General features: G+C 42.6%; 2 protein-coding genes across 3 annotated transcripts in view; both read left to right on the top strand.

Moving 5' to 3' along the window:
• The first annotated feature begins 1,216 nt into the window (after positions 1–1,216).
• Positions 1,217–10,929, top strand: ephx4 (epoxide hydrolase 4). Its single transcript, XM_068320297.1, has 7 exons — positions 1,217–1,459; positions 3,884–3,969; positions 5,759–5,916; positions 7,781–7,909; positions 8,278–8,381; positions 9,141–9,289; positions 10,689–10,929. The coding sequence occupies exons 1-7, from the start codon at positions 1,217–1,219 to the stop codon at positions 10,927–10,929; spliced, it is 1,110 nt and encodes a 369-aa protein (XP_068176398.1).
• Positions 10,930–12,831: 1,902 nt separating this feature from the next.
• btbd8 (BTB domain containing 8) overlaps positions 12,832–23,990 on the top strand; it is a 28,388-nt gene continuing 17,229 nt past the window's right edge. For both annotated transcript variants that reach the window (XM_068320284.1, XM_068320285.1), the window contains exons 1-11: positions 12,832–12,913; positions 13,217–13,311; positions 14,695–14,843; positions 16,150–16,329; positions 18,168–18,274; positions 18,584–18,698; positions 19,688–19,777; positions 20,447–20,527; positions 20,612–20,708; positions 22,037–22,125; positions 23,563–23,665. In XM_068320284.1, the coding sequence (XP_068176385.1) occupies positions 14,740–14,843; positions 16,150–16,329; positions 18,168–18,274; positions 18,584–18,698; positions 19,688–19,777; positions 20,447–20,527; positions 20,612–20,708; positions 22,037–22,125; positions 23,563–23,665 (966 nt within the window). In that variant the 5' untranslated portion in view covers positions 12,832–12,913; positions 13,217–13,311; positions 14,695–14,739. The remainder of the gene's footprint in view (positions 12,914–13,216; positions 13,312–14,694; positions 14,844–16,149; positions 16,330–18,167; positions 18,275–18,583; positions 18,699–19,687; positions 19,778–20,446; positions 20,528–20,611; positions 20,709–22,036; positions 22,126–23,562; positions 23,666–23,990) is intronic.

A 23,990-nucleotide genomic window follows, 5' to 3' on the forward strand; every position in this document is an offset into this window, starting at 1 on the left:
GCAGTACAATACAACACAGGTAGTACAACAGGCAGAACAACACAGACAGTACAAGATAGGCAGTACAACACAGGCAGTACATCAGTCAGTACAGCACGAAGTATAAGACGAAACACAAGGGATGGTTAACATCTCTATACACTCTAATCTCGTGTGCGCAGCCCTGAGTTGACGGGGGGAGGGAGAGATAGGTAGTCAGGTGCTGGGGGGAGGGCAGGGCAGTGTGAAGGTAGAGTTCAAGGCTATGGCAGGGGGCAGAACAGGGAGGGAGTTGAGCCTCCTGACCACCTGGTGAAAGAAACTGTCCTTGATCCTGCTGGGTCTGGCCCGATGACTCTGCAGTCTCCTACCTGGTGGCAGCAGGCTGAAAGGGCTGGGAGAGGGGTGGGTGGGGTCACCTGCAAAGCTGATGGCTTTGAGGGTGAGGCGGGTGTTATAAATGTAAATGAATTGTAATGTAAATAAATTATTATAATTGGGGTTTTCCAAGTTTTCAAATGAGAGAAATAAACTAAAACGCTTCACAATTCTTTTTACACATCATATCAATTATTTAAGTGTCCGTGTCACTTATTAATGTGTGAAGTCACTTCTCTGCTCGTCCGTTCATCTGAGGGAGTCTAGCTTTGTGTCCCAGTGTGATCTCAGGTTGGATTCTACTTGTTACTGTAATATTTCACTCTTCCACCGACGACTCAAACAGTCCGCCCGCGTTTCCTCCCAGGCACCCGTCGTATCATGAACTGATCTTTATTGATCATGAACGCGTCGATGATGCTGACAATCATCTATCGATAGGGGGAGGAAACCAACACGTGTGTGTGTGCTGTTTTTCAGATGCGTTGCTGTTGCCATAACAGCGGCGTGAAGCTCCTGCGCTTTGCGGTGATTTCCCCGGGTTTGTCCCGGCTGAACGGCGACTCTTCGCCCCCGCTGCAAATCCCGGAGAAGCCCCTTGATCGATCGGTTGAGCGCTCGGTGTCGGACCCGCCTTGTAGGGCCAACAACACCGTCTCCGTCCGAACGACCACCGCTGTCACACGCAGGCGTGAGATCTGACGTGACGCTCTGAGCCGCTCGATGGGATCCTCCCTTCAGACTGTCGTGCGTGTGAAACAACGGCATTGTCGGAGCAGGGTTTAAACAGAGACGACCGATTTACCCATATGAATCAATAGGTAACTTATCTGGATTGATTTCCTGCGGCAATGTAAAGATGGCGAGAGTCCTCCATAACTTGTTTTTATTTCTGATCAGACTTGCGCTGAAAATCAGAGTTTTGGGGTACTGGTCGTTGATATACGGTTATTGTGCTCTTTGCACCATCGTAGCCCTGCTGAAACTTTGGTGGAACATCATCCTCAGACCTACAACAACCTTCCAATGGGCGATCCGTGAGACTCCCCCGGCTTGTCTGAATGACACGTCCTTGGGAACCCACTGCTATGTCAGGATCAAGGTAAGACGGGCGTGTGTGTGTGTGTGTGTGTGTGTGTGTGTGTGTGTGTGTGTGTGTGTGTGTGTGTGTGTGTGTGTGTGTGTGTGTGTGTGTGTGTGTGTCGTGCTCTAGGATGTTCCGATGTAATAATGCTACAATACCTTGCCCGTGTCGCGTCGTGAACGGACACACGGGCCTGACATTGAGTGGGTCGTGTGGTGTCGCTGGATTTTCTGCCTGCGCTCAGGTGGTGCTGAAGGAACAGCTCCTCCGCCTCATCCGGCCGACCGTCAGCCTCCAACTAACCACCTGCGTTCAGCGTTACGCAATTAAATACCAAGACATGTCCTCCACAAAAAGCAAAAACCCGCTGTCAGAGGCGTAAGATGTGTCACAAGTGGAGGTGTGACACGATTAACACAATAATAGAAGTATAAAAGTGCAGCAGAATGCATCTAAAGTGTAACGACGGAGTATATAATAAGTCATAATAATAATAAACACATCATTCTGTTTTAATGTAAATTGTGTTGTATTTTAATAAAACGTAGCAGAAGTAGTAAGAAAAGTGAAAGAACACACACTAGACATCACCTCCACCATTAGAGCTCAGTTTTCCCACGATGTAACTGCACCTGAACGTCCCCTGATGGTTTGACCCTCAAATGACTCCTTCATGAAAACCTGCCCTCAGTTTGGAATCACGCCGGTGTCATTATGAGTGGAATAGATCGCTGTGATGGGGGCTTTATTAGATGACTGATACGACACCCTTCCACCCAGTCCCATAGGAATCAGTCAATAGAAACAGAATTTTTTTTAAAAAATCTTATTGTTCAAAAAAATCCTGACTAAACTTCGCTGTCCAGATCCGCTTCAAAGTCCTAAGTATCATGAAAATCTGTCAAGTCGTTTTTAATGATAGATACAGTAGATAGATAGATAGATAGATAGATAGATAGATAGATAGATAGATAGATAGATAGATAGATAGATAGATAGATAGATAGATAGATAGATAGATAGATAGATAGATAGATAAATGGACAGACAGACAGACAGACAGACAGACAGACAGACAGATAGATAGATAGATGGATGATGGATGAAGTTTGATTCCATCCATATAAAATGAAGTTAGGAAGAGGAAAAGCTAAGAAGGAGAATAACATTTGGAAGAAGAATAAATATCAAGGAGAATAAATTTGCACCAAAAAAAATGTACAAAAAGTAAATACATTAAAAATGTACAATGAAATATGAAATATACAGATGTTATGGCCAAAAGCATCCCTAGACAGGTATGAGTCTCTGTCAGATAGGTTTGAGCTATTAGACTGTAATTCTGTGATGATGCTAGACAAGTACTTTGAAAAATCATTCCTTCCGCCACTGATGAACCAGAGATGTGCTCCCATGAGAAACATTCAGACATCTCATTGTTTGGTACGTTTATCAGATCCCTGACTCTGTTCACCAAGAAGACTCGGGTGACTCACATGTTTGCTTTCAGAATGTGTCAGCAGCACAGATCTGAAACTGTCATACAGTATGATAGCGTTCATATTACCACCCTGAGTGTTTGACAGTGTGCATCCGTAGTTCCAGTGACCCGTACCTAATGCTCCTGAAAGCACCTGAGCATGTTCACACCAACGTTTATTCAGCAGTGAGGTCAGATATGGAGCAGGCTGCGACAACTGTGACATATGAGGTTGAACATTTAATAGATGAATGTGAATCCATCTGTTTATCTCATCATTACTGTGGTTACTGTATGTGGGCTTAGATGTGTTCACACTGAAATCAGATCATGGAGGCAAAGATCAGATTTGAGAAATGGCAGTATGAACCTAGCCTTTGGTTTCAGTTACTTTACACTGGGCGCAGATGAAATAGACAGGATTTATCCACACCAGGAAATGAAATAAATTTGATTTGTAAGAGGTAATTTAAACAGTTTGAATAACAGCCATTCTCAGTATGAGCTCATAAATAAACTATTTATGAGCTGAGGTACCGAGAACTCCACTGCAGCTGAGTAGTAAATTTGCTTTATGGTATTTTCATCAAAGGGAGCCCAAATCTTATCAAATATATTGCATGAGTCTGACTCACCTGGTGAACAAGGACTCGATGTCTGTTCTCCTGAAATAAAAGGAACATTCTATTTTGAGGTGATTTCTTAATTGATCTAAAACACATCAGAGGAAAAAGCTGAACAACACACTGATAACATTCCAGCAAGTCAGTCCACGATGTACCGACTCTAATCATTATGCAACTTTCTCATGACTTCCTCTTTGGTTTTTCTGATAATCTCATTATTGTCCACTTATATTCATACAGCTACCCCTTCAACAGTCAGAGAATTGCTGACTTGTTCTGTTACTGGCGGTGGATTGGATGCTTGTGTTCAAACGCTTGTTTCTCCTTTCCATGCAGGAGTCCGGCCTTAGGTTTCATTACGTTGCTGCCGGGGAGAGAGGGAAACCACTCATGCTGTTTTTGCACGGCTTCCCTGAGTTCTGGTAAGTTGACATGAAACCGGGGTAGGTAGGAGGCGATGGGTTCAGCTCCACCGCACGCAGCGGAAGCAGAGAACCTGACTGTAAAACATTCTTGGTTTTCCACACACCAGTCACCTCTCTAATCGTTCTCCTGAACATGAGAAAGTGTTACTGAATCCCTCTCGTCCGGTTCTTGGGCTGTGAAAGAAAGCAAGGACCTCATTCACACACCATGACAGGACTTGCTACTGGGAGTAATGGGTCCAAAGCCTTCAAGATCTATTCCTCCTGATATGAGATGAAAAATGGTGCAGAGCCTTGCTCCTGGATTGGGGCCAAAGGGGTTGTCAAGAACTGTAAGCCTGTCCATATCTGTAACATGCTATATAAGCTGCTGACAGGACAGGGATTCATTAACGGCGGGGGGTAGGGGGTGCTCTTTCTGCCTCACTTGCTGGATTCCTTACAGAAATGATGAACTGTGCTGAGAATGGCATGGTGGGAAAAGTCTTTGCATTTAGTTTTGTTAAAATATGTTAATTCCCCTTCGGAATTGAAAGAAAGGATGGAGAGTGTTTTATGTGTAAGAAAGGGAGGGGGGTCTGAGAGGCTTACTTTGCTTTAAACCTCATCTATATTCTAAGATCTGAGTGCTGGGATCTTATACTGACTCAACAGAATCACAGTTAGAGCTCTGCATCAGGACGAGGAGAGCAGGAGGTGGAGGAGGGATGATGAGGAGACAAGATCTTCAATTAGGAAGTCATCCCAGGCCAAGTGATCAGTGGGCGGATCAGAGAGAGAAACATAAAAAGTTATCGAGGTGACTTTCACTCAGCTGGAAAAAAAATCTGAGTGGTAGTTGAGAAAAAATGTTTTTAATTATTTCACATCAGAATGATATGGGTTAGTCCACCAGTGTTCATCATCATGGGGAGTTCATGGGTGGATCCAGGGGTGGCCCTAGGTGAAACCATGATCGGCCCACAATCCTGTAATGTGTACTGTTTTTTTCTTGTTGTTTGTTTTTTTATTAGCTACAGTATAGTGATGTTGCCTTTAGGACACTCCTTTGGGCGTTAGGGGTGTCCGTGCTCCTTTAGGGGTCACCACAGCGTTTCATCCTTTTCCATGTCAGCCTGTCTTCGTCATTATCCTCTCTAACACCAACTGCCGTCATTTCTTCCTCACTACATGGTCTTCTTCTTGCCCTCTACCTTGGTAGCTCCATCCTCATCACCTATACTAAAATACTCACCATCTCTCCTCAGGACATTCCCAAATCATCCAAGTCTTCTCTCTCTAACTTTGTCTCCAGAACATCTCATCAATATCAGAAATGATGAACTCATTTCTGATCCGATCCAGCCTGGTCACTCCTAGAGAGAACCTCAACATCTTCCTTTCCTCTACCTCCAGCTCAGCTTCCTGTCTTCTTTTCAGCACCACTGTCTCTAATCCGTCCATCATGACTGTCCTCACCACTGTCTTCTAATCTTTACCCTTCTGAAGAAACATTACGATTGAGCTGTGAACAGTTGTTGAATGTGCTGCATGGCTCTAAAGGGGGATTGTTAAAGCCTGATTATAACATCTCTAATAATGTCACAAGAGATATGGAGCCTCAGGTAAATGTTCAACTCCATATGGTAAACTGGGATGTTTGACCTCCAGCAAGCAGAAAACAGAAAGGAAACAGTGGACCTGCATTATGGGTAATGTAGGACACTCAGCCCTTCTTCCTGAAGTGTAAACTGACAAAGGAAAATGGAGCCATTAAGTCATCTTTGCATGTGCTTGTGTGCTTCAGGTTCTCCTGGCGCTACCAGCTGCGAGAGTTTAAGAGTGAATTCCGTGTGGTGGCCATCGACATGCGGGGATACGGGGAGTCCGACTTACCGCTTTCCACTGACAGCTACTGCTTCGATTACCTGGTGACAGATGTCAAGGATATCGTGGAGTACTTAGGTGAGAGAAGGCAGAACTGTGTCTGTATTCTTAAAATAACTTCAAGTATTGGACAGTGTTCTACATCATCTCCAATGACAAATAAACTTGTTTATCAGGCCTGCAGCGTGGTATGACAAACTCCCTGTGACTCATTCTTGATGAATATGGGACAAAGTGCAGATACAGAGCCTGCAGACTACATGCTACCTCAAACAGGAGGCTAGCCAGGGGCTGTCTGATTAAACCAGCATCGACCTAAAATGTTTACTCTTCTATCGGCAAATCCATCACAGTTTTTTCTGTCAATTAATTCTGTCAAATATCTTTGGGAATTTAGCATTACCTGATTTATAGTTGGCACAGAGTACGACAACATGAGAGTTCTTTTGTTCTCCTTGTTACAGCGACTGTTTCAAGAAAACATTCATCATACAGAAAGCTAAGGATATTTCATTTCTTCACAACAGGGGTGTTTTTATGATTTTTTTTATTTGTACAGTTAGTTTTTATAAAGAAATCAGTTTTGAAATCATACTCAACAAGACAAATGTTAAAATCTGGGACTGCAGTCGTAATGGGTTATAATATAATAGTTGGATAATCAAACAGGTTAGATCGTATTACTGGAAATTAAACTGTCCACACTATTATATGTGAAATTAAAATGTTGGATGATGATTTTCACTTCTATCTCCACGTGAGATGGCCAGCTAATCCAGCTTTTGTATAATATTTTCTGGGATGGCTGGTTTTTTGTCCAATTGGAATTTCTTGTTGTAAACGCACTGGATTATCAGACTGAGCACAATATTATTATAACTAAAAGAAATTCAAGCTAAAATTCTGAAAATTGTTAAAATTTTATCGCACATTAATAAATAGTAAATATTTAGCAGCAGATTCAAGTATTCTTCATAATGTAAAATTTTGGCAGTTTGGGGGAAGAAGAACAAGCTGCACATACAATACTGGAATACATATATTGCTAAATTAGCAAACGTGAGCTCTCCAGGGGATTGTAATTCAGATATTTATTCTATTTTCTCCGAACAACTGAAAAAACTTGTTGATTGCTTAACCTTCCGTAGTTAGCTAAAAGTCACCAGTTCAGTGATAATTCTCTGTGGGTTCATTACTGCATCTTTACACATACTTATTTGGTCCTTTCGTTAAAATAAAAGTATGATGTTGTGCAGCTTTAAATGATGCCACAAGTCATGAACATCCAGCTCAGAACCAAAAAGCTTTTCAACACATTCTTTATTAAAAATTTACATGGTCCTTGAAAATGCTTTTACGCCAGGCCTAAAGTTGATGTTTTGTAGCCTCTGCCGCTACCTTAGCCCTTACTGCTGCTTCTCTGACTGGCTGTCAGGACCACAGCTCTGAATAATGCAGTGACCATTAGGAGAATCGTTTGGCAGTGGGAGGCTTCCACTGATCGTATCATAACTGCTGCAGTCTGATCTGTGATTGGATCTGTTCACGCCAACTGTTAGAGCCCACTTGTTCCACATCGCAGTCCACATTCATCCCTGAGAAATGATGTTGCACTAATCAGTGGATTGACCTTTATACCATTAGACTGAGATAGCTCTTAGACATGGCTACATGGCTACATGGCGAATATGATCCATGTTCAGATGAGGCTGGTGTGATTCATGCTGGTGGGTGTACATTTTAGTGCAGGTTCTGTTATTAGTTGGTGGTGGTTAGATCACTGATGTGATCCTGAAGATCTGCGTTCAGAATGTATGTCATGAAATAAATCCATTTAAGGGGTGTAAACATCCTCAGACATTAACATGCTTTCATAAATAGAACAACATCAATATGAGTATCCTGCTATTTCTGCATCTATCTTTTGTGTTTTTCTCTCAAGGCTACAACAGATGTTGTTTGGTTGGCCACGACTGGGGTGGGACCATCGCGTGGCTGTTTGCCATTCACTACCCAGAGATGGTGACAAAGCTCATCGTCCTTAACTGTCCCCATCCTTCAGTGTTCACAGGTATGATGTCACGGTAACCACATATATCCATGCTCAGATATAAGTCTTAATGTTACAAAAGATCCAGTTTACCTAATGCTAATTAAAGAGACTCTGGTTTGACTCTCGGATTATTACCATAATTATTATCATTAATTAGGAAATATTACTTCAATTTCATGTTTGCATCCATCTGGCAAATCCCCTTCTGCTTTGAGAGGAAGATAATGAGAAGCTAATTACAGGAGCCTAATGTGAAGCTGGAACAGCTGGTTTGACTAGAGCACACACAGAGCCAAAGTCATCACGCCCACCACCCCGAACAACATGGCCTTTATTTACGATCAAACATCTGAACTCCTCGTCTCCTCTGCCCTTCTCTCCTCCAGATTATGCCCTGCGTCACCCGAGCCAGCTGCTGAAATCCAGCGATTTCTTTTTCTTCCAGCTTCCCTGCTTCCCTGAGCTCATGCTCTCCATCAATGATTTCAAGGTGGTCTGTTCTGTTTCTTCTTAAGCCCTCTCAAAGTCAAGGTCATGTGTGTTTTTATCTCTGTGTTGTGTGTTTGGATGATGCGCAATGCTGTGCGTTGTTCCAATGTCACTGTATTTTTAGCATTTGTGTCAGCGTGACAAAACACTAATCAGATGTGAAAGAGGTTTTGTTGTAGTAAACGTCAAGGAGCAGCTAATCCTATAGGAATTATGAATTGGTAGATTATCACAGATTTTAAATTAAACAATATTGAGCTTGACTTAATTATTGTTCATATCGAAATGTTCATTCAAATTGACTGACATAATTTAAGATGTTAACCAAAACAAAAAAAAAAAAAAACAGAAGTGCACAAAATACATTTACAAGTTCTATTTTTATATCCCTGGAAATTATTTTATTTTATTTTCTGCTGCAAGTTAACCAAAAAGTCTGAGCCCGTTGTCTTATCTTCAGGCTGAAGCCAGTTAGCCTAGTTTATCATAAAAATTTAGGATGGTGGAATGGCTAATCCATGTTTAATGTCTTATTTATTCAGTTAAAATAAACTGAAAAAACGTACTATGTTATTTGACACTAAGCTAAATGATCAATCACCGCGTCTTGCCTGTAAGTCAGCTGGGATAGGATCCAGAAATCCCCATGACCCCCATTAAATATTGTGCAGCTGACACTAAGTTTTGCTGACTCACAGGTCGGTGACTGGGCTGGTTGTAACACCTGGTTGCTTTAATTCATCTGCTGTCTCTGCTGCAGGCTCTCAAGACCTTGTTCACCAGTCGCAGCACCGGCATTGGACGAAAAGGCCGTTGGCTCACTGCTGAGGATTTGGAGGCCTATCTGTATGCACTCTCCCAGCCAGGAGCTCTGACTGGAGCCCTCAATTACTACAGGAATGTCTTCAGGTGGGGAATAGTTCACCCTTCAATACAGGAGGGCTATCATGCTCACATACATTTAACACAGGGGTTAATTAGGAGCTCTGTTCCTTCACTTTGAAGAACAGTTCAACCAAAAATGAACATATCTGGAATTTCACAGCATATATGTGTTCTGCTAAACTGTAAGAGTCAGAGATGTGTTTTAAATGAAAGGAAACAGCCTGACTCGTGCAGCAATGTCACGCTGCACGAGTCACGTCAGATTACATACATTCATGTTTTCAGGCTTGTTGTACCTTGATCTGAGGTGTTCACGGATTTTTCTAGTTTCGTGTAGGGGTCATCAAATGGTGCCCCACAGACAAAATGAGGCCCTGGACTTGATAATGTTTTAGTAAAGGATATTAAAAAATCCATTTTGTCCATCTCCCTGTTTCTGGAGGCTTGGGTTATCCCCAAGGACCTGTATTGAGTTCAGCTTTTAGTTAAAAGCAGGAATATTGCACAGACCAACCAGCACATTGTATTTTGCATATTTTATAGCGCCATCTGCTGTCAGACTTACTGACAACAGGCTGAACACAGCTTTTCTCAAGGGCACAACATTGTCATTTATTTTTACACACACCTTCATCCTGACATATGTCTGACGACCTGTCTGAGAGTGATGGACGCAGATCGGATCAGATCATGTATCTGTGGATGCTTTTCTGATGTGAAAAGCATGCATGGCTGACTGGGCCATCTGCTCATTTCTCAAAGAATGAGTTATCCTTATGCTTATGTAAAAGAGATATCACTGACCCGTGTACAATTAGTTGCTCTGTATGCACATGCATTGGATGTAAGCATTATAGGGATGCAAATACGTAAACATGCGGCAGCATCCATCCGTCAATTTTTCATGCTTCCACTATTCTGTCCAGAGTGGTGCAGGTGGATTCTGGGCCATGTGATTGTTCATCACAGTTAAAAGTGAATTACCCATGTCCCAACACTCTGCGTTTTATGTAAACTGGTTCAGTTCTTTTGTGTAATTAGGTACGTTATAATTAGAATGTTATAATTAGAATTTTAATTCATCTTATTCATCTTTTACTAAAAATTGGATCCAGGTGGATGTAAATCTGAACATAAATATGATCAGTTTGTCCCTGGCTGCAGGATTAGAAGACATCAAAAAATCCTGCTGGGAGACACATAACACATGGGAGATGTGACCTCTTTGACCTCTGGACACCATGCACAGATTCAAACCATGCAGGAGTTCAGGGATGACACCCATCCATGACCTCTGAGGTTATTTCAGTGTGAGAGTGATCCATCATGAGAGTCCAGGACCCAGACACAGAAACAGCTGAACTGAACCCAACCATCACCAGATACACTTCTAATATTAAAACCTTTCATGTTGTCTTCTCAGCTTCCTCCCGCTGAGCCAGAACCACGTCAGGTCTCCAGTGCTGTTGTTGTGGGGGGAGCGCGACGCCTTCTTGGAGCAGGAAATGGCCGAGGCCTGCCGCCTCTACATCCGGAATCATTTCCGTCTCAATATCATTTCTGGGGCCAGTCACTGGCTGCAGCAGGATCAGCCTGATATTGTGAACACCCTCATATGGACCTTCCTCAAGGAGGGAGAAGGACGCAAAAGCTACAGGAACTAAATCCACTAAATCCACGCTCCCCTTCCCCCTCTCACTAGACACACCTGGAATATGCCTGTGACACCAAGCAACATAGTGATAATGCAATCATTCTTTCAAATCTGTCACATTTCAAACTTTTTTTTAAAGAAGTCAGAAGAAATGATTATAAGCACACTTTGCCATAGAGGACACTGAACAGTATGTTCAACACCTTTATTTTGCACATGACATCCGCCTTAAAGTTTGTCAGTTACAGCAGTGCTGTGTGTGGTGAAATGTCCTCGTGACTCGTATTGTGTGGTGCCTTTTCACTTTGGAGTTGTCGCAGTGTAGAGAGACTGATGTGGAGCTGTCGACCATACTCGTTGCTCTCGCCGGGTCGCTCTACTCTTCTTCGGGCGCCGTCCTCTGGGAGCCATAACTCTCACGTTCCCTTTATCAGGTAGTCTTGTCTAACGGAGTTTTCTTTTTCTATATTTTCTTCAAAGATACTTATGTAGAAAATGTTGTTGACTTTATGTATAGAAATGTCAGTGATGGTTGACTATTGTACTATTTTGTATTTATTCCTACACATTGCATTTTGAAATTCACTGAGCCAGCTCTACACCACTTGATTTTATAAATAAACTAAGTGTCAATCTGTTGGATTGAATTGGTCTGTAGAATCCTGTCATCAAGATAATTCTAACAGAAGTGTTTGAAGCTACGCTGCGTGGCCGGATGTGTTTGGTGTATCCTTAAAATTGTCACATCAAGCTTTTAAAAAGATGAGAAACACCAGATTAGTAAGGGATGTACTTTTAAATATAGAACACAGATGAGTGACACAGCAGTTATTTCGGTACTTCAAACAGTTCAGTATTTTTAGTCGCACATCATCATCTTCCCTACATTGTTTGTATGCTGACAAAAATGTTAAATGACACTGAAGTGAGTATTCATCCTTATGTAAGCTGCACACACACTTACTGCAGATCTATTTCAAGGACAACACAATTATTTCCATTTCAAACCAGAAAAAAAAATACCCAAGTGTTCATTTATACTTTTTTTGTGTGTTTTAACAAAATATCCCAGACTAAACTAATTATGGTGAAAAGACTGCCTGGATAAATATCAGCCACTCTTGACATCCAGGTCACAGGCTTCACTGTTATGACTTTGTCTCCCATTAATGACGAAATAATAAGGTATTTATTTACAAAAACCCATTATTTTCAGTTTGACCCTATGAAATATGAAGTTGTAGAATACTGAACTGATATTTCTCTATACCAGTGTTCCATACATCTCATTATCCAGCAAGAGACTTCTTTTGTGTTTCTGGCTGTGATCACTTTCAATTTCAGCGCAGAAATCATTGATTTACTGTAACGATGAAGGTGAGGACAATGACATCATGCTTTTTATAGTTTTATATGAATGTGAGTATAAAATGATGAAGTGAAGATAATGACTGTTTCTCATTAGAAAAAAGGTCATCAGATTGGAAGGATGATGTCTCCAAGGACACTGAAACCTTGCAAGCATAAGTGTAAATGCTGTAGGTGATTGCTGACTTTAAGATTGGTCAGGATGGATATGGACATAAATAATAAATATATGCAGTCCATTTTCCATTATTTTTTATCAAGAATAGTAGTAGTAATATTTGTATTAGTAGCAGAAGTACATACATACATACATACAGTTTACAATCTACACTGGTCATTCCGATTGTGCGATAAAAATCAGTTATCAACATTTTTTCCTTAGATTCATCCTTATTTATTTAAAGTAAATCTATTCCTGTAAATAAACTTACCTCTTTACTGTGTAGATAGATTGGTCTATTGTGAAGAACACGTGGAAGTCTCGACTCAGGCACGGCACCTTAATCACTGCACTGCGCAGGCGCGTGTTCTTCCGGGTCGTGACGTAGTGTCTGCACCTTCTCCGTTCTGTAAACCCAGCGGGCGGTGGATGGACGGGACAGCGTGTAGCAGCGATGTCAACAACGGTCAGTGGGTCAAGCCTGTAAAGGCAGCTAGTGATAATGAGCTTGTAGCTGAACCTCATAGTCCTACAATTATTCATGTCGGCTGTTTCTCAACGGATATTTAAGCTTCAATTTTCGGGTATAATAAATACATGACCGTGTTAGCGAGGGATTTATCATGCCAGCGGTTAAAAGAGGAGCGTAGTTTGGCTTAATGGCCACAGCCCGTCCAGCAGAATATCCTCCCGCATGTTTGTTTATGTGACTGACGTTGTGTGTTCTGAAGGAGGACTGTTTTTAACTTAAACCCATCTGTGCTCACAGAGCCGGTTCTTATTCTGTGTCACGTTATCAACGCTGTAACCGCTGGTCTTATCTCAATCGCCAGCGCCCTCTAGAGGGCCGCCCGAAAACATCTGGTGAGCGCTAGAAACTAAACACCCGACGCCAGTGGGGAAAAAAATCAAGACGAAAGAAAATGGATCATCTCCTTGACAGAATATGAAGTAGCCCATGTTTGTCTTTGCAACAAGATGAGTTCACCAGTGCTGCACTGCTTCTGGTTTGTGTCAATAGTTTGCATGAAGACATTCTGTTTTGTTGAGAGCTGCGGCTCTAGAATGTTTCCGATGCATTGATATAATCGTGTCATCAGGCATATACTAGTTGTTCCCAGAGTTGCATGGAGTGATGAATGTAAGTTTGGAAACCATGAACTTCATTAGAAATCATGCTGTAAACTCCAGATGTGTTGTCAAGTTTTGTGAGGGCATAGAAGCACAACATGCCCAGCCACTCCATCACAGTGGCGTGAGGACAGGTCCTCAAGCATTCATAAACTTCAAGATTTATAAAGCAAAATTAATTTGTGGACCAAAGTCATTCATTCAGGATGGACATGTTTCCACCATTGTCTGACATTTTGGAAATTTCACTCAGTTGAATATTAGTGAATCAGTCTCTCAGCATCTCTCACAAATTGTAAGAAAGTTTGATGAATACTTTCCTGAGGATCCTTGAGGGGGAAACGTAGAAGTTTCCAAAGACGGCACTTTTTGCAGTGGGACAAACTGGACCTGGGTTGCACTAAGGGCTGTGAATATCCCTCCGCTATTCAGTTACATCCTTATTTTAATCAGACTAAGGGAACAATGAAGGCAACTCAGAGAGTTTGCCTTTTGTCCATTCCAACTAGACTGACTCTGATGATGTCAGAGAGGCAGGGCCCAGTGTCTGAATGGGCCCCGGGCCCAGGAAGGTTGGGCCCCAAGGTCAAAAAGGTTGAGAACTCCTGCTCTAGGAAGCAAGTAATACGATTTTTAAGCTCCTATGATTACCATTTAACACGGTAAAATATTTAGTTTCTGTCAATTTACTCAGATTTTATTGTTTTGTTTTATTAATTCTTCTCAATGCTCAAACAACACTGCTGGGTTGCGAAGTTGGTAAACATGTCATCTGAGGGCTCGGGTTTGGTCAGCTTCATCCGTCCGTCCGTCCCTCCCTCCTATCCTCCCTCCCTCCTATCCTCCCTCCCTCCTATCCTCCCTCCCTCCTATCCCCCCTCCCTCCTATCCTCCTTCTTGAAGACATGACGACCATAGTCTTATGGTTAACAGATATAAAAGCAGAAAGGAAAAATGATTTTTTCCTGCCCCCTGTAACATCGTCTTAAATCTAAATCATATACTGATATCAATGAATATTTATCACATACTTGATATCATCTCTCTTGAGGGTATTTTCAAGTCTCTGTTTTTATCTCGTCCTCTTCTGTTTTCTTTTATGTATCAAATCTCCAGGTGGAAGTCTCTGTCTTCTCTTCGCTTTGGACTAAACCATAAATCATGAGCGTCACCAGGGCTTCAAGAGACTTCCAGGCCAAAGAACACAAGTACAAAGATCAGCTGAAGAGCTATTTGTCTCCTGCTTTGTCTGCAGACCTAAACAGGTAGGCCTTGTGATGGAATGCACTGATTAGCAATGGAAATGTCAATACTGAAGATGTGAAGTCTGTCTTTGTGTTAATACTGCTGTCAAGGCAAAATATGAGTTCCAGCTTGTTAAAACTCACATATTTAAACATTTTATGTAATTTCCGAGGTAGTAATGGCAGGTGTTAATGAAAAAGGAATATTTGGGGTGTATCTATAGTTGTATGCAGTAAAACCTGAGTCTACAGATACAAATGTTGATCTGCAGGTGACAGCAGAGAAATGTCCTCTTGTTGTAGTTTGGGTGTTTGTTGGTTATTTTGTGTCAGGATTACAAAAAAACAATGGACAGACTCCTGTGTTACATGGGTTAGGTGGGGTATGGTCTGGTAGATTTTGGTGTTGATATGTTTGACAGAAAAGAACCAGTAATTTACTAGATCTTAAATTATTGATACAGTATGTCAAATACCCTAGATTTAAAAGAACAAGAAGTCGAGTTAATGATTTAGTTGCACTACAGAAACTGTAGTACACATTTTAAAAGCATAGGTTATATCAGCCACCAAATGCTCTCAGACTTCTCCATTAAATGAATTTGGTTTAATAAATTTCATTTACATAATTTAATAACAACTGAAGTTACCAATGACCCGGTGTTAAAGACACACACTTGGTTTGATCCTGTGAACCATTTTCTACTGGAGGATAAGAAAGATCACGACATCGATCACTAAAAGGTAAAGGGGCTGATGAAATAATATGCAACAAAGCTTTGAGTCACAAAAAAACATTATAAAAACCTTTTTGTTGTTCATAAGCTTCATAACATCCCCAGCTGCTGGTAGGGTCAGTAGATCGGCTTTATGAAGCTCAAGGTAGGACAGTACACTGAAGACCTTTGGACCTCGCTAACCTTTGGGCACTGAAGCTCCAAAGGTTAGAGTAGGTCACTGGTTTTTAGCAGTGACCTATCAGGATCTAACAGACGTCAGGAGTTGGACTCCAACATCCCAACCAGCCTCAAGCGAAGTTCTGGGTCACCCAGATCAGGGATGGAGGGAGGAGGAGAGAGAATAATGGGGAGGAAGAAGTGGGCTGTCCCAGGCCTGTGCTTGTGTTCCCATGAAGTAGAAAAGTAGGCCAATAGATTCATCTCATGCTCTCTTTGTGTTTTACCTATTTTCTGTGTTCTATTAAAGATTTGTGCAGGCATGTCTCCAGCCATGGTTGGTAATTCATTCATGCTTAGTTATTTAGTAAAGGATATTCTGGGATGTTTGAGGAATACCAGCATGTAGATAAATAGCTGTGTTTCCCCAGGCTGCTGCAGGAGGAGTTGGAGGCGGATGTTTCTCTTCATGCAGGCTCAGGCTCACTCAGAGCCCACAGAGCCATACTGCTGGCCAGAGCTCCTCATCTTCTCCAGGGACAGAAGCACCAAGATCCCTCCATCATTCACCTGCCTAACTATGAGCTGTCCAGTCTGAAAGACTTCCTCAGGTAGGCGGCAGGCGGGATTTGACAGGATGTTTATTCAAATTAGCAATTCAACCAAAAAATGTACTTGCAGTCATTCCACAAAACACTTCTTGAGCGTGACAGTAAAACTTTATACTTATTCTAAACATGAGATCGCTCCACATGGAGTAAGTGATGTCTCACGTGATCTCAGATTGATTTGAAAAGACAACCTTTATTTGTTGAAATTCATTGTTTCTTAAAATCAGGGTATTGTTCATATTTTAGATCACACTTCCTTAAGCGCAAAGTCACTTTTTCCCTTTACAGTCTTGCAGTTTCACAGACTGTCTGATGGGGGGTGCCAAACGCAGCTTTTATTGAGTGAGTGTGGTGTTGCTGTGTGAAGAAGCATTGAAATGAAGTGAAATCAACATTATTAACCCCCCACAGAGGAAATTATTTGGTCAGTCTCGTATATTTGTTGTTAGTTGTCACAGGCGTATATATATATATAGGTACAGGCCTGTAACATACATAGACACACACACACACACCAAATAATAATACAAATGATGGGGGGGTAGAGCGACGGGCATCTCCTTCGTGGTGCGACCAATGACCAACTTGCCTTACTCAGTGGCATCTCAGCAGTGCTCATTATGTAAACTGACACCTCCCACTGCCAGGCCACATTCCAAATGTTGTGGCCCACACGGGTCTTGAGGGGCATGTTGGGCTTCGGCAGGGCTGCCCTCTATCACCAGTTCTGTTCATAATCTTTATGGACAGAATTTCTAGGTGCAGCCAGGATCCGGAGGGAGTCCGGTTTGGGGACCAAAGGATTTTGTCTCTGCTTTTTGCAGACGATGTTGTCCTGTTGGCCTCATCAAACCTGGACCTTCAGCGTGCACTGGGACGGTTTGCAGCTGAGTGTGATGCGAGTGGGATGAGGATCAGCACCTCTAAATCCGAGGCCATGGTTCCCGAGGGTGGTGTGCCCTCTCCGGGTTGATGGACAGTCTTTGCCCCAAGTGGAGGAGTTTAGTAATCTTGGGGTCTTGTTCACAAGTGAGGGAAGGATGGAACATGATATTGACACACGGATCGCTGCAGCTTCTGCAGTGATACAGTCGTTGTATAGGTCTGTTGAGGTGAAGAAGGAGCTGAGTCATAATACAAAGCTCTGGATTTCCTGGTCAATCTACGTTCCTATTCTCACTTATGGTCATGAGTTTTGGGTCATGACCGAAAGGACAAGATCCTGGATACAAGCGGCTGAAATCAGATTCTTCTGTAGAGTGGCTGGGCGCACCCTTAGAGGTCGGGCGAGGAGCTCAGTCACCAGGGAGGAGGTCGGAGTAGAGCCGCTGCTCCTCCGCCAGCTGAGGTGGCTTGGTTATGTCTTACGGGGAGGAGACCTCGGGAAAGACCTAGGACAGGCTGGAGGGTCTATGTCCCTCGGCTGGCCTGGGAACGCCTCGGGATGGACGAATGTATGGATTTATGGGTCTCGAACCCAAGCTAAAATTTAGTGGGCTGAGCTACTGCTGCCTCTTGCAGAGGGAAGTCCTGAATTGTGTGTTTACAGTCATTTATACCCAGCCTTCATCCAAGCTGCTGATGTCCTGGGTTAGGGTTTTTTGATACAGGCGTGGATGTAGAGATTGCAAACAGCACCATATTTGAAAGGATGAGCTACGATGCTACATTATTCAGAAGCAGACATGATAAAACTTGGGGGAAAAAACGCTTCACTGGGGACAAACAAAATCCTGAGCAGTTGAGGTCATGGCTGGTAACCGTGTATTAAATGAAATTATAATTTAGAAATGATTGCAGGCTAGGTGTTAATTAACCTTTTGCATCTTCCCCTGCAGGCGAGTGTACACAGAGGACCAGAGCTTTCGCTCGTCTGAAGTCATCCCAGAGGTGGAGGACTCTGCTCCAGAGAGCGCTCTGCTTTCTCCTGGTTCCACGGACTCAGGTGAGCTGACCGACAGGCTGTCCTGTGCCGGGTTCAGTCAAGGTTAGGTGACTCTTCAGTCGCCCCTTTCTTCACATCACGTTAGCCATAATCCACTTAACAGCTTATCTCATTTGGATGCGTGCTGTGAATGCACGCTGCAGCATGCTGCACAGCTGACAACACAACAATAACAAATGTTTTTGTCCTAGTATGAAGTATTATTAACCAGGCATTGAATCGTAAACACATTTCCACATGCATACAGCCTCTCTCCATGACCCTCTCCCTCCTCTCTTTCTTTCAATGTCCATCTCATCCTCCCTCCAGAGACGGTTCTGGAGCCAGCCTCGGGCCTCGGCGCAGACCTGCTGAGTCTGTACCAGAGGGGGGAGCAGTGTGACATCACAGTCCAAGTGTTGGAGCGGGTCTTCTCCTGCCACAGGTATTGGCTGTCTGCCCCCATTATCAAGCATCGTGTGACTTCATAGTAGACTTCAAACAGTCTGAGGACTCTGCTGATGTATTTTGTGCTTCACAATGCACCACACACTTTCAGTGGGTACAGGTCTGGACTATAGACAGACCAGTCTAGTGTCTGGACTCGTTTCTTCTGGAGCCAGGAAGCAAAATGTGGCTTTGTTGCTTTTCTGGAATAATTGTAATTCCTGAAAAAGAGTTGACTGAAAGGCAGCATGTGTTTCTTTGTTTGTACCGCTCTGCATTAACCTAGACTTCACAGATGTTACCCATGCCTTGGGCACAAACACCTATGTTCATGGACTTTGTGCTGGTAACAATCTGGATGGTTGTGTTATTTTTTAGAAGTGAGGACAAAGAGGTCAGATTCCTTGTGGTTGGGTGATGGTAAACATTGTTCTTCCACTGTCCTTCCCCTGTCTGTTTTAACAAAGCGGTGAACATCTTTCCATCTTTGTGAATGGCTGAACCTTTCAAGGACGTCCCTTTCATACGTAGTCGTGAATCTTACACTTGAATGAAATGCAGCTCCTTTCTTGGAATGGTCCAATCAAGTGATATAAGGCATTCAATGTCTTTTCCACTCCTTTGCTGCCTGTGTGTTTGATGAGATTTAGTATAAATATAAAATTCAGAGTAAGTGTATATTTACCAAAATAAATGAGGTAGATCAAGGACATTCTTACATACATTACCTTTGTCAATTAAATGTCTATGGAGGTAAGTTCTGTTTTTCAACGGGGAGGGCTAGGGAAATGTCTGAAGGAACTCCCCAAAGAAAATCAGACTTCTAATCATTTAGCGTCATGACGAATGATCCAGTTATGGAACAGAGGATGGTGAATCATTGTGACTGTAAAGCAACGTCAAATACACCAAGGCTGGCCAATTGACTTATAAAACATTAAACTGGATGCGTCTGATATGCTGCTTCCTGCTTTACTGGGTTTCTAGGGCAGTCCTATGTGCACGTTCCCAGTACTTCCGGGCTATGCTGAGTGGCAGTTGGACGGAGAGCTCCAGACAGTCCATCACTCTGCAAGGGTAAGACGGAAGCAGCAGGTCAGGAGGACTTCTAACACTCTTGCACCACCAACACTCCTCCACCCTCGAACAACAAACAAAACGCTTCATTCCCGAACAATCCAGCTTGATTGCTGCATATGCTGCATCAATTATTCATGCCTTGCAACATACTGTAGGTGGTGCTGCAAAGTATGTGGCCTCACTCAGAAGGCTGAGGCTCTCTCTCTCTCTCTCTCTCTCTCTCTCTCTCTCTCTCTCTCTCTCTCTCTCTCTCTCTCTCTCTCTCTCACACACACAAACACACAAACACACACATCATCACGTGTGTTTCAGAGACGAATGTAGCCTGTTCCTCCCCTCCAGGGAGAGTTGTGTCTCTCCCCTCAGCTGTAATGATCCAAGAGGAACAGGGGGTGACATGAATGTCAGGATGAGCTGCTACATTCGGGCGCCAGAGAAAATCCTGTGAAGCTGCCTGCAGGCAGAGCTGTCCAAGTGCTGCATGAGACTTTATATAGATTCTCGATGTGTATACTCCTCTTGGAAAAGAGTGCACAGTGTGTAAACAAAGTGTAATATGTACACAGCAGGTGTGAATCACACAGAGAGCTGTAGGGGTGGTTGGAGATTAACTGTACTGTAAATGTTAATTTTCAATATGTCTCATAAATTGTTTTAACTGTTCAGTTTAGGCCCAGAGGAGATGCACATCCTGCTCCAGTTCATGTATGGGGCTATCGTGGATCTTCCACCTGGAGCCAATGCCAGGTATTGTACGTGAACAGACTGTCCAGAACTGAAATAGAGGTGTAGGAGGTAACCTGTGACCTGTACCACTCATCTGTCCCACAGCCAGGTGCTTTTAGCAGCAGACATGTTGGGTTTGAAGGGGCTGGTAGACGTGGTGGAGATGGTCCTGATGAGAGACTACTGCCACTTCCTACCCAAGGTAACATGGGTTTATTCACTATTTATTTATTACTTACTGTTCTAACTTGTGAATATGTGCTAGTTAGTTTGTCATATTTTTAGCACGTTTTCAATTTATATTCAAAAAGATTCACTGCTTACTTAAAATGAACTTAATTTGCATGTGCATGCTTCCTGCTTGCTACAAACTGAGGTTCCTGCCTGGTTGCAGTGGGATGAGATTTAGCTCTAATATGCTCTGTATAATAATCACCTCAGAATTATCACGATTATCAGGGTACACAATCCTCCACAGTTTACTGTCCTGTAAAAAGTAAAAGGAAAATGATGTCTTCAGGACTGAACTCAGCTCCTTTCTTTGTTCCTCAAACAAACCTGTTACATCACATTAGGGATCTTTTATCAGCAGCTGTCAGACCAAATCCAGACTGCCTCTGGGTTACATTCTGACCCTGAAGCCTTTTGTTACAAGAGGGGAATAAGATGGATGACTGCTGTTTTAGACGTTTAGACTACCGGCAATGCCAGGGAGCTAACATTGAGCTAAACCCTGTTCTGCAGCTTAATGTGGTCACATTGTAGAAACCTGCAGACGTCTGAGGTGAAGATGCTTAAAGTTCTTCTGCAGTATATTATTATTGATCTGCAAGCAGATGTGGCAATCAGGGGAAGTGTGTGTTTTGGAAGGAGAGACAGTACCAGAGAATGGACACAAACATGGTTAGTGATATTTGATTTTCTTTTCAACATCAAAGTCAAACATCAAACTTGATTTAGTTGCTGTTTAAAGATGTAATGTTTTTCTTAACTTTTTTCTGGAACTTATTAAAAATGCATTTCAGAGCTGAATTGTTTGTGCTTTTATTAGTTGTCGCTGTATTTTTGCCTGTTAGAGTTTATTTATAAATGTGAGTCTTTACCAACAAAGTAGTAATTCAAAAAACTAGCCTGTATTTGTAGGTATGGTTGGTATAGAAGAGATAAATTCCATACTGCTGGCTTTAAATGCAACATACAAATAAACCACAGCTACGGATCTCTGCATGTAAACTATTACCTTGAAATATGTACTTCAGATGAGTTGCACATTTGTGTATTGAGTGTGGGAGTACTGACTTAACAGTATGTGGATCACAGCTGACAACACCAAGAGCAAATCGCATGTTTATGCCTTCAGCTTCAAATTTGTTGTTTTAGTTTGATGCCTTAATACTCGCTGTCAATAATGAATTTTGATTCTGCTGAACACCCATACATTTTGTATTGACTTGAGCTGTAGATGAGTTCTCACAGCGTCGCTCTCTAACGTCAGGACATGAGCACATACGCTGCTTTGTTTGTTTGCAGCCGACAGAAGAGGTTCAAAGAAATGTTCTGGAGTGTCTGTCCCTCACTCACGCCCTAGGCCTGGAAAACCTCCACAAGCTGTGTATGAAGTGAGTGTCGGTTTCTTTTACTACACTGCTCAAAAAAGTTAATGAACAAATTATTCAAGTTGGAGAGGTTTACAAATGTTCATTGTGGATTGCTTGTGAACAAAGTGATTTAACGACTATCATTGGAAACCAAACTCATCAAACCTGTTAGAATCACAGGCCGACCCATCTCATTAAGTTGACACAATAGTGTGTATGCCCTGTGTGCCTGAATGCAACCTGGACCACATCTGGACATGGTTTTGATGGTGTCCTGAGTAACCTCCTCTCAGACCTGGATCAGGCTGTCTTCCTGTCAGTGCTGGTCCACAGGTTGCAGACGTATCAATGGAATATAAGGACCAGTCCCTGGTATCCATCTCAGTGGTATCATTCAGTCCCCCTGGTGACTTAATCAGCAGCAGGTCAGGGCTCTGCTGGCTATGACCTGGAGGTCAAGGAGGGAGACCCGCTACAGCGTAACATTATCCACACTCTGTGTATGATCAGTGTGAAATTAAATCATTTCCAGCATTGTGAAAAACCCCCAAAGCCTTTAAATAATGAAAAAAAAAATCAACCAATTAACATGCAGACCTGTGTATAATTAATTTTATATAAGTTACGTAAACAATGATAAACTATGAAAAGGAGCGCAAAAGTAACAAGACCACACGAGCTTTGTCTTTTGTTCACGAATGAGAACGAGACCTGGTCTCAGCTGATGTTGTATCCACCAAAGCACGGCTCGTAACTCAGATTTTCGCTCGTATGTTGAACAAAAATCTGGACAGAGCGACGGCTCGTATCTCCAATACCTTGAATGTCAAGCAGCTCATATCTAGAGGTACTACTGTATATTTATCTTGTCAATGTTCTTGCCACTGCGAGATGCATCTGCATCTTGTTGCTAGGAAACCAGCTTGTGGAATCAGGTATGGGTTAGTTATGTAATATAGTTTGTTTTAATGTAGTTCAAACAGTAGTCTTTTGGGTGAGGTGAGGTGAGGTGAGGTTCTAGAAACATTTCCTGGTTGGTCACTGATTATTGTTACCTGTGGTATGATTGAAGCTCAGTTGGTTCAGTGATGTCTTTATATATTGTAAGGCAGAGAATTTTATTTAACTTTGCTTTCCATTAGTTAGTGTGCACACCCAGTCAACGTGCTGAGTATATCTCACGTTGAGATCCCTGTTTAATCATATTGTGAGTCTGGTGCTCCTGCATACTGAGCATGAAAGCAGTGTGTGACTGCATTCTGGGAAATGTTATGTGAAGGTGTGAGCTGCTTCTGTTTTTATGAGTGTAGAGATGGTTTCAGCATCTTGCCTCTGAGTCACACAGGTATGACGCTGATCTGAGCTGCGCTGCTCTGTGAAGCAGTGTGTTACTCAGCGCGGCTCAGACATCAACCAAACAAACTTCATCTCCTGTTACTCTGGGATGTGTATTTTCAGGTGGGTCGCTGATCACTATGTGAAGACGTGGTGCGATAGAAACTTCTCCCTCCTGTCCCCTGAGCTCCACAGAGCCTGTCTGGCAGCCATAACCAACACCATGGTGAGTTCCCCCCTTGCAGACATCAGCCCGACTGCATTCATGTAGTTGGACCGATTTCATCATCTGCAGTGTTTTTCCTCAGGAAGGAAAGACAGACATGATTGAATTAAAAACCTTCATTGAATTTTCACTTATTAAAAACAGGCCAGTTTAAGAATATGATCTAGATGCTGACGGATGGGAAGTGATCCAGCCTTGTTACTGATAATTGAGTCTTGAGTCTGTGTTGCATCACCGTCAAGGAGGTGGTGTCAGTAAAGCAAAACACCAAAGGGTCTGAATGCAGAGAGTCTGTCATTCATCAATGAGAATAAAACAGTGCTCA

Source organism: Antennarius striatus, chromosome 7 (genome assembly GCF_040054535.1).
Source record: "Antennarius striatus isolate MH-2024 chromosome 7, ASM4005453v1, whole genome shotgun sequence".
Taxonomy (NCBI): domain Eukaryota; kingdom Metazoa; phylum Chordata; class Actinopteri; order Lophiiformes; family Antennariidae; genus Antennarius; species Antennarius striatus.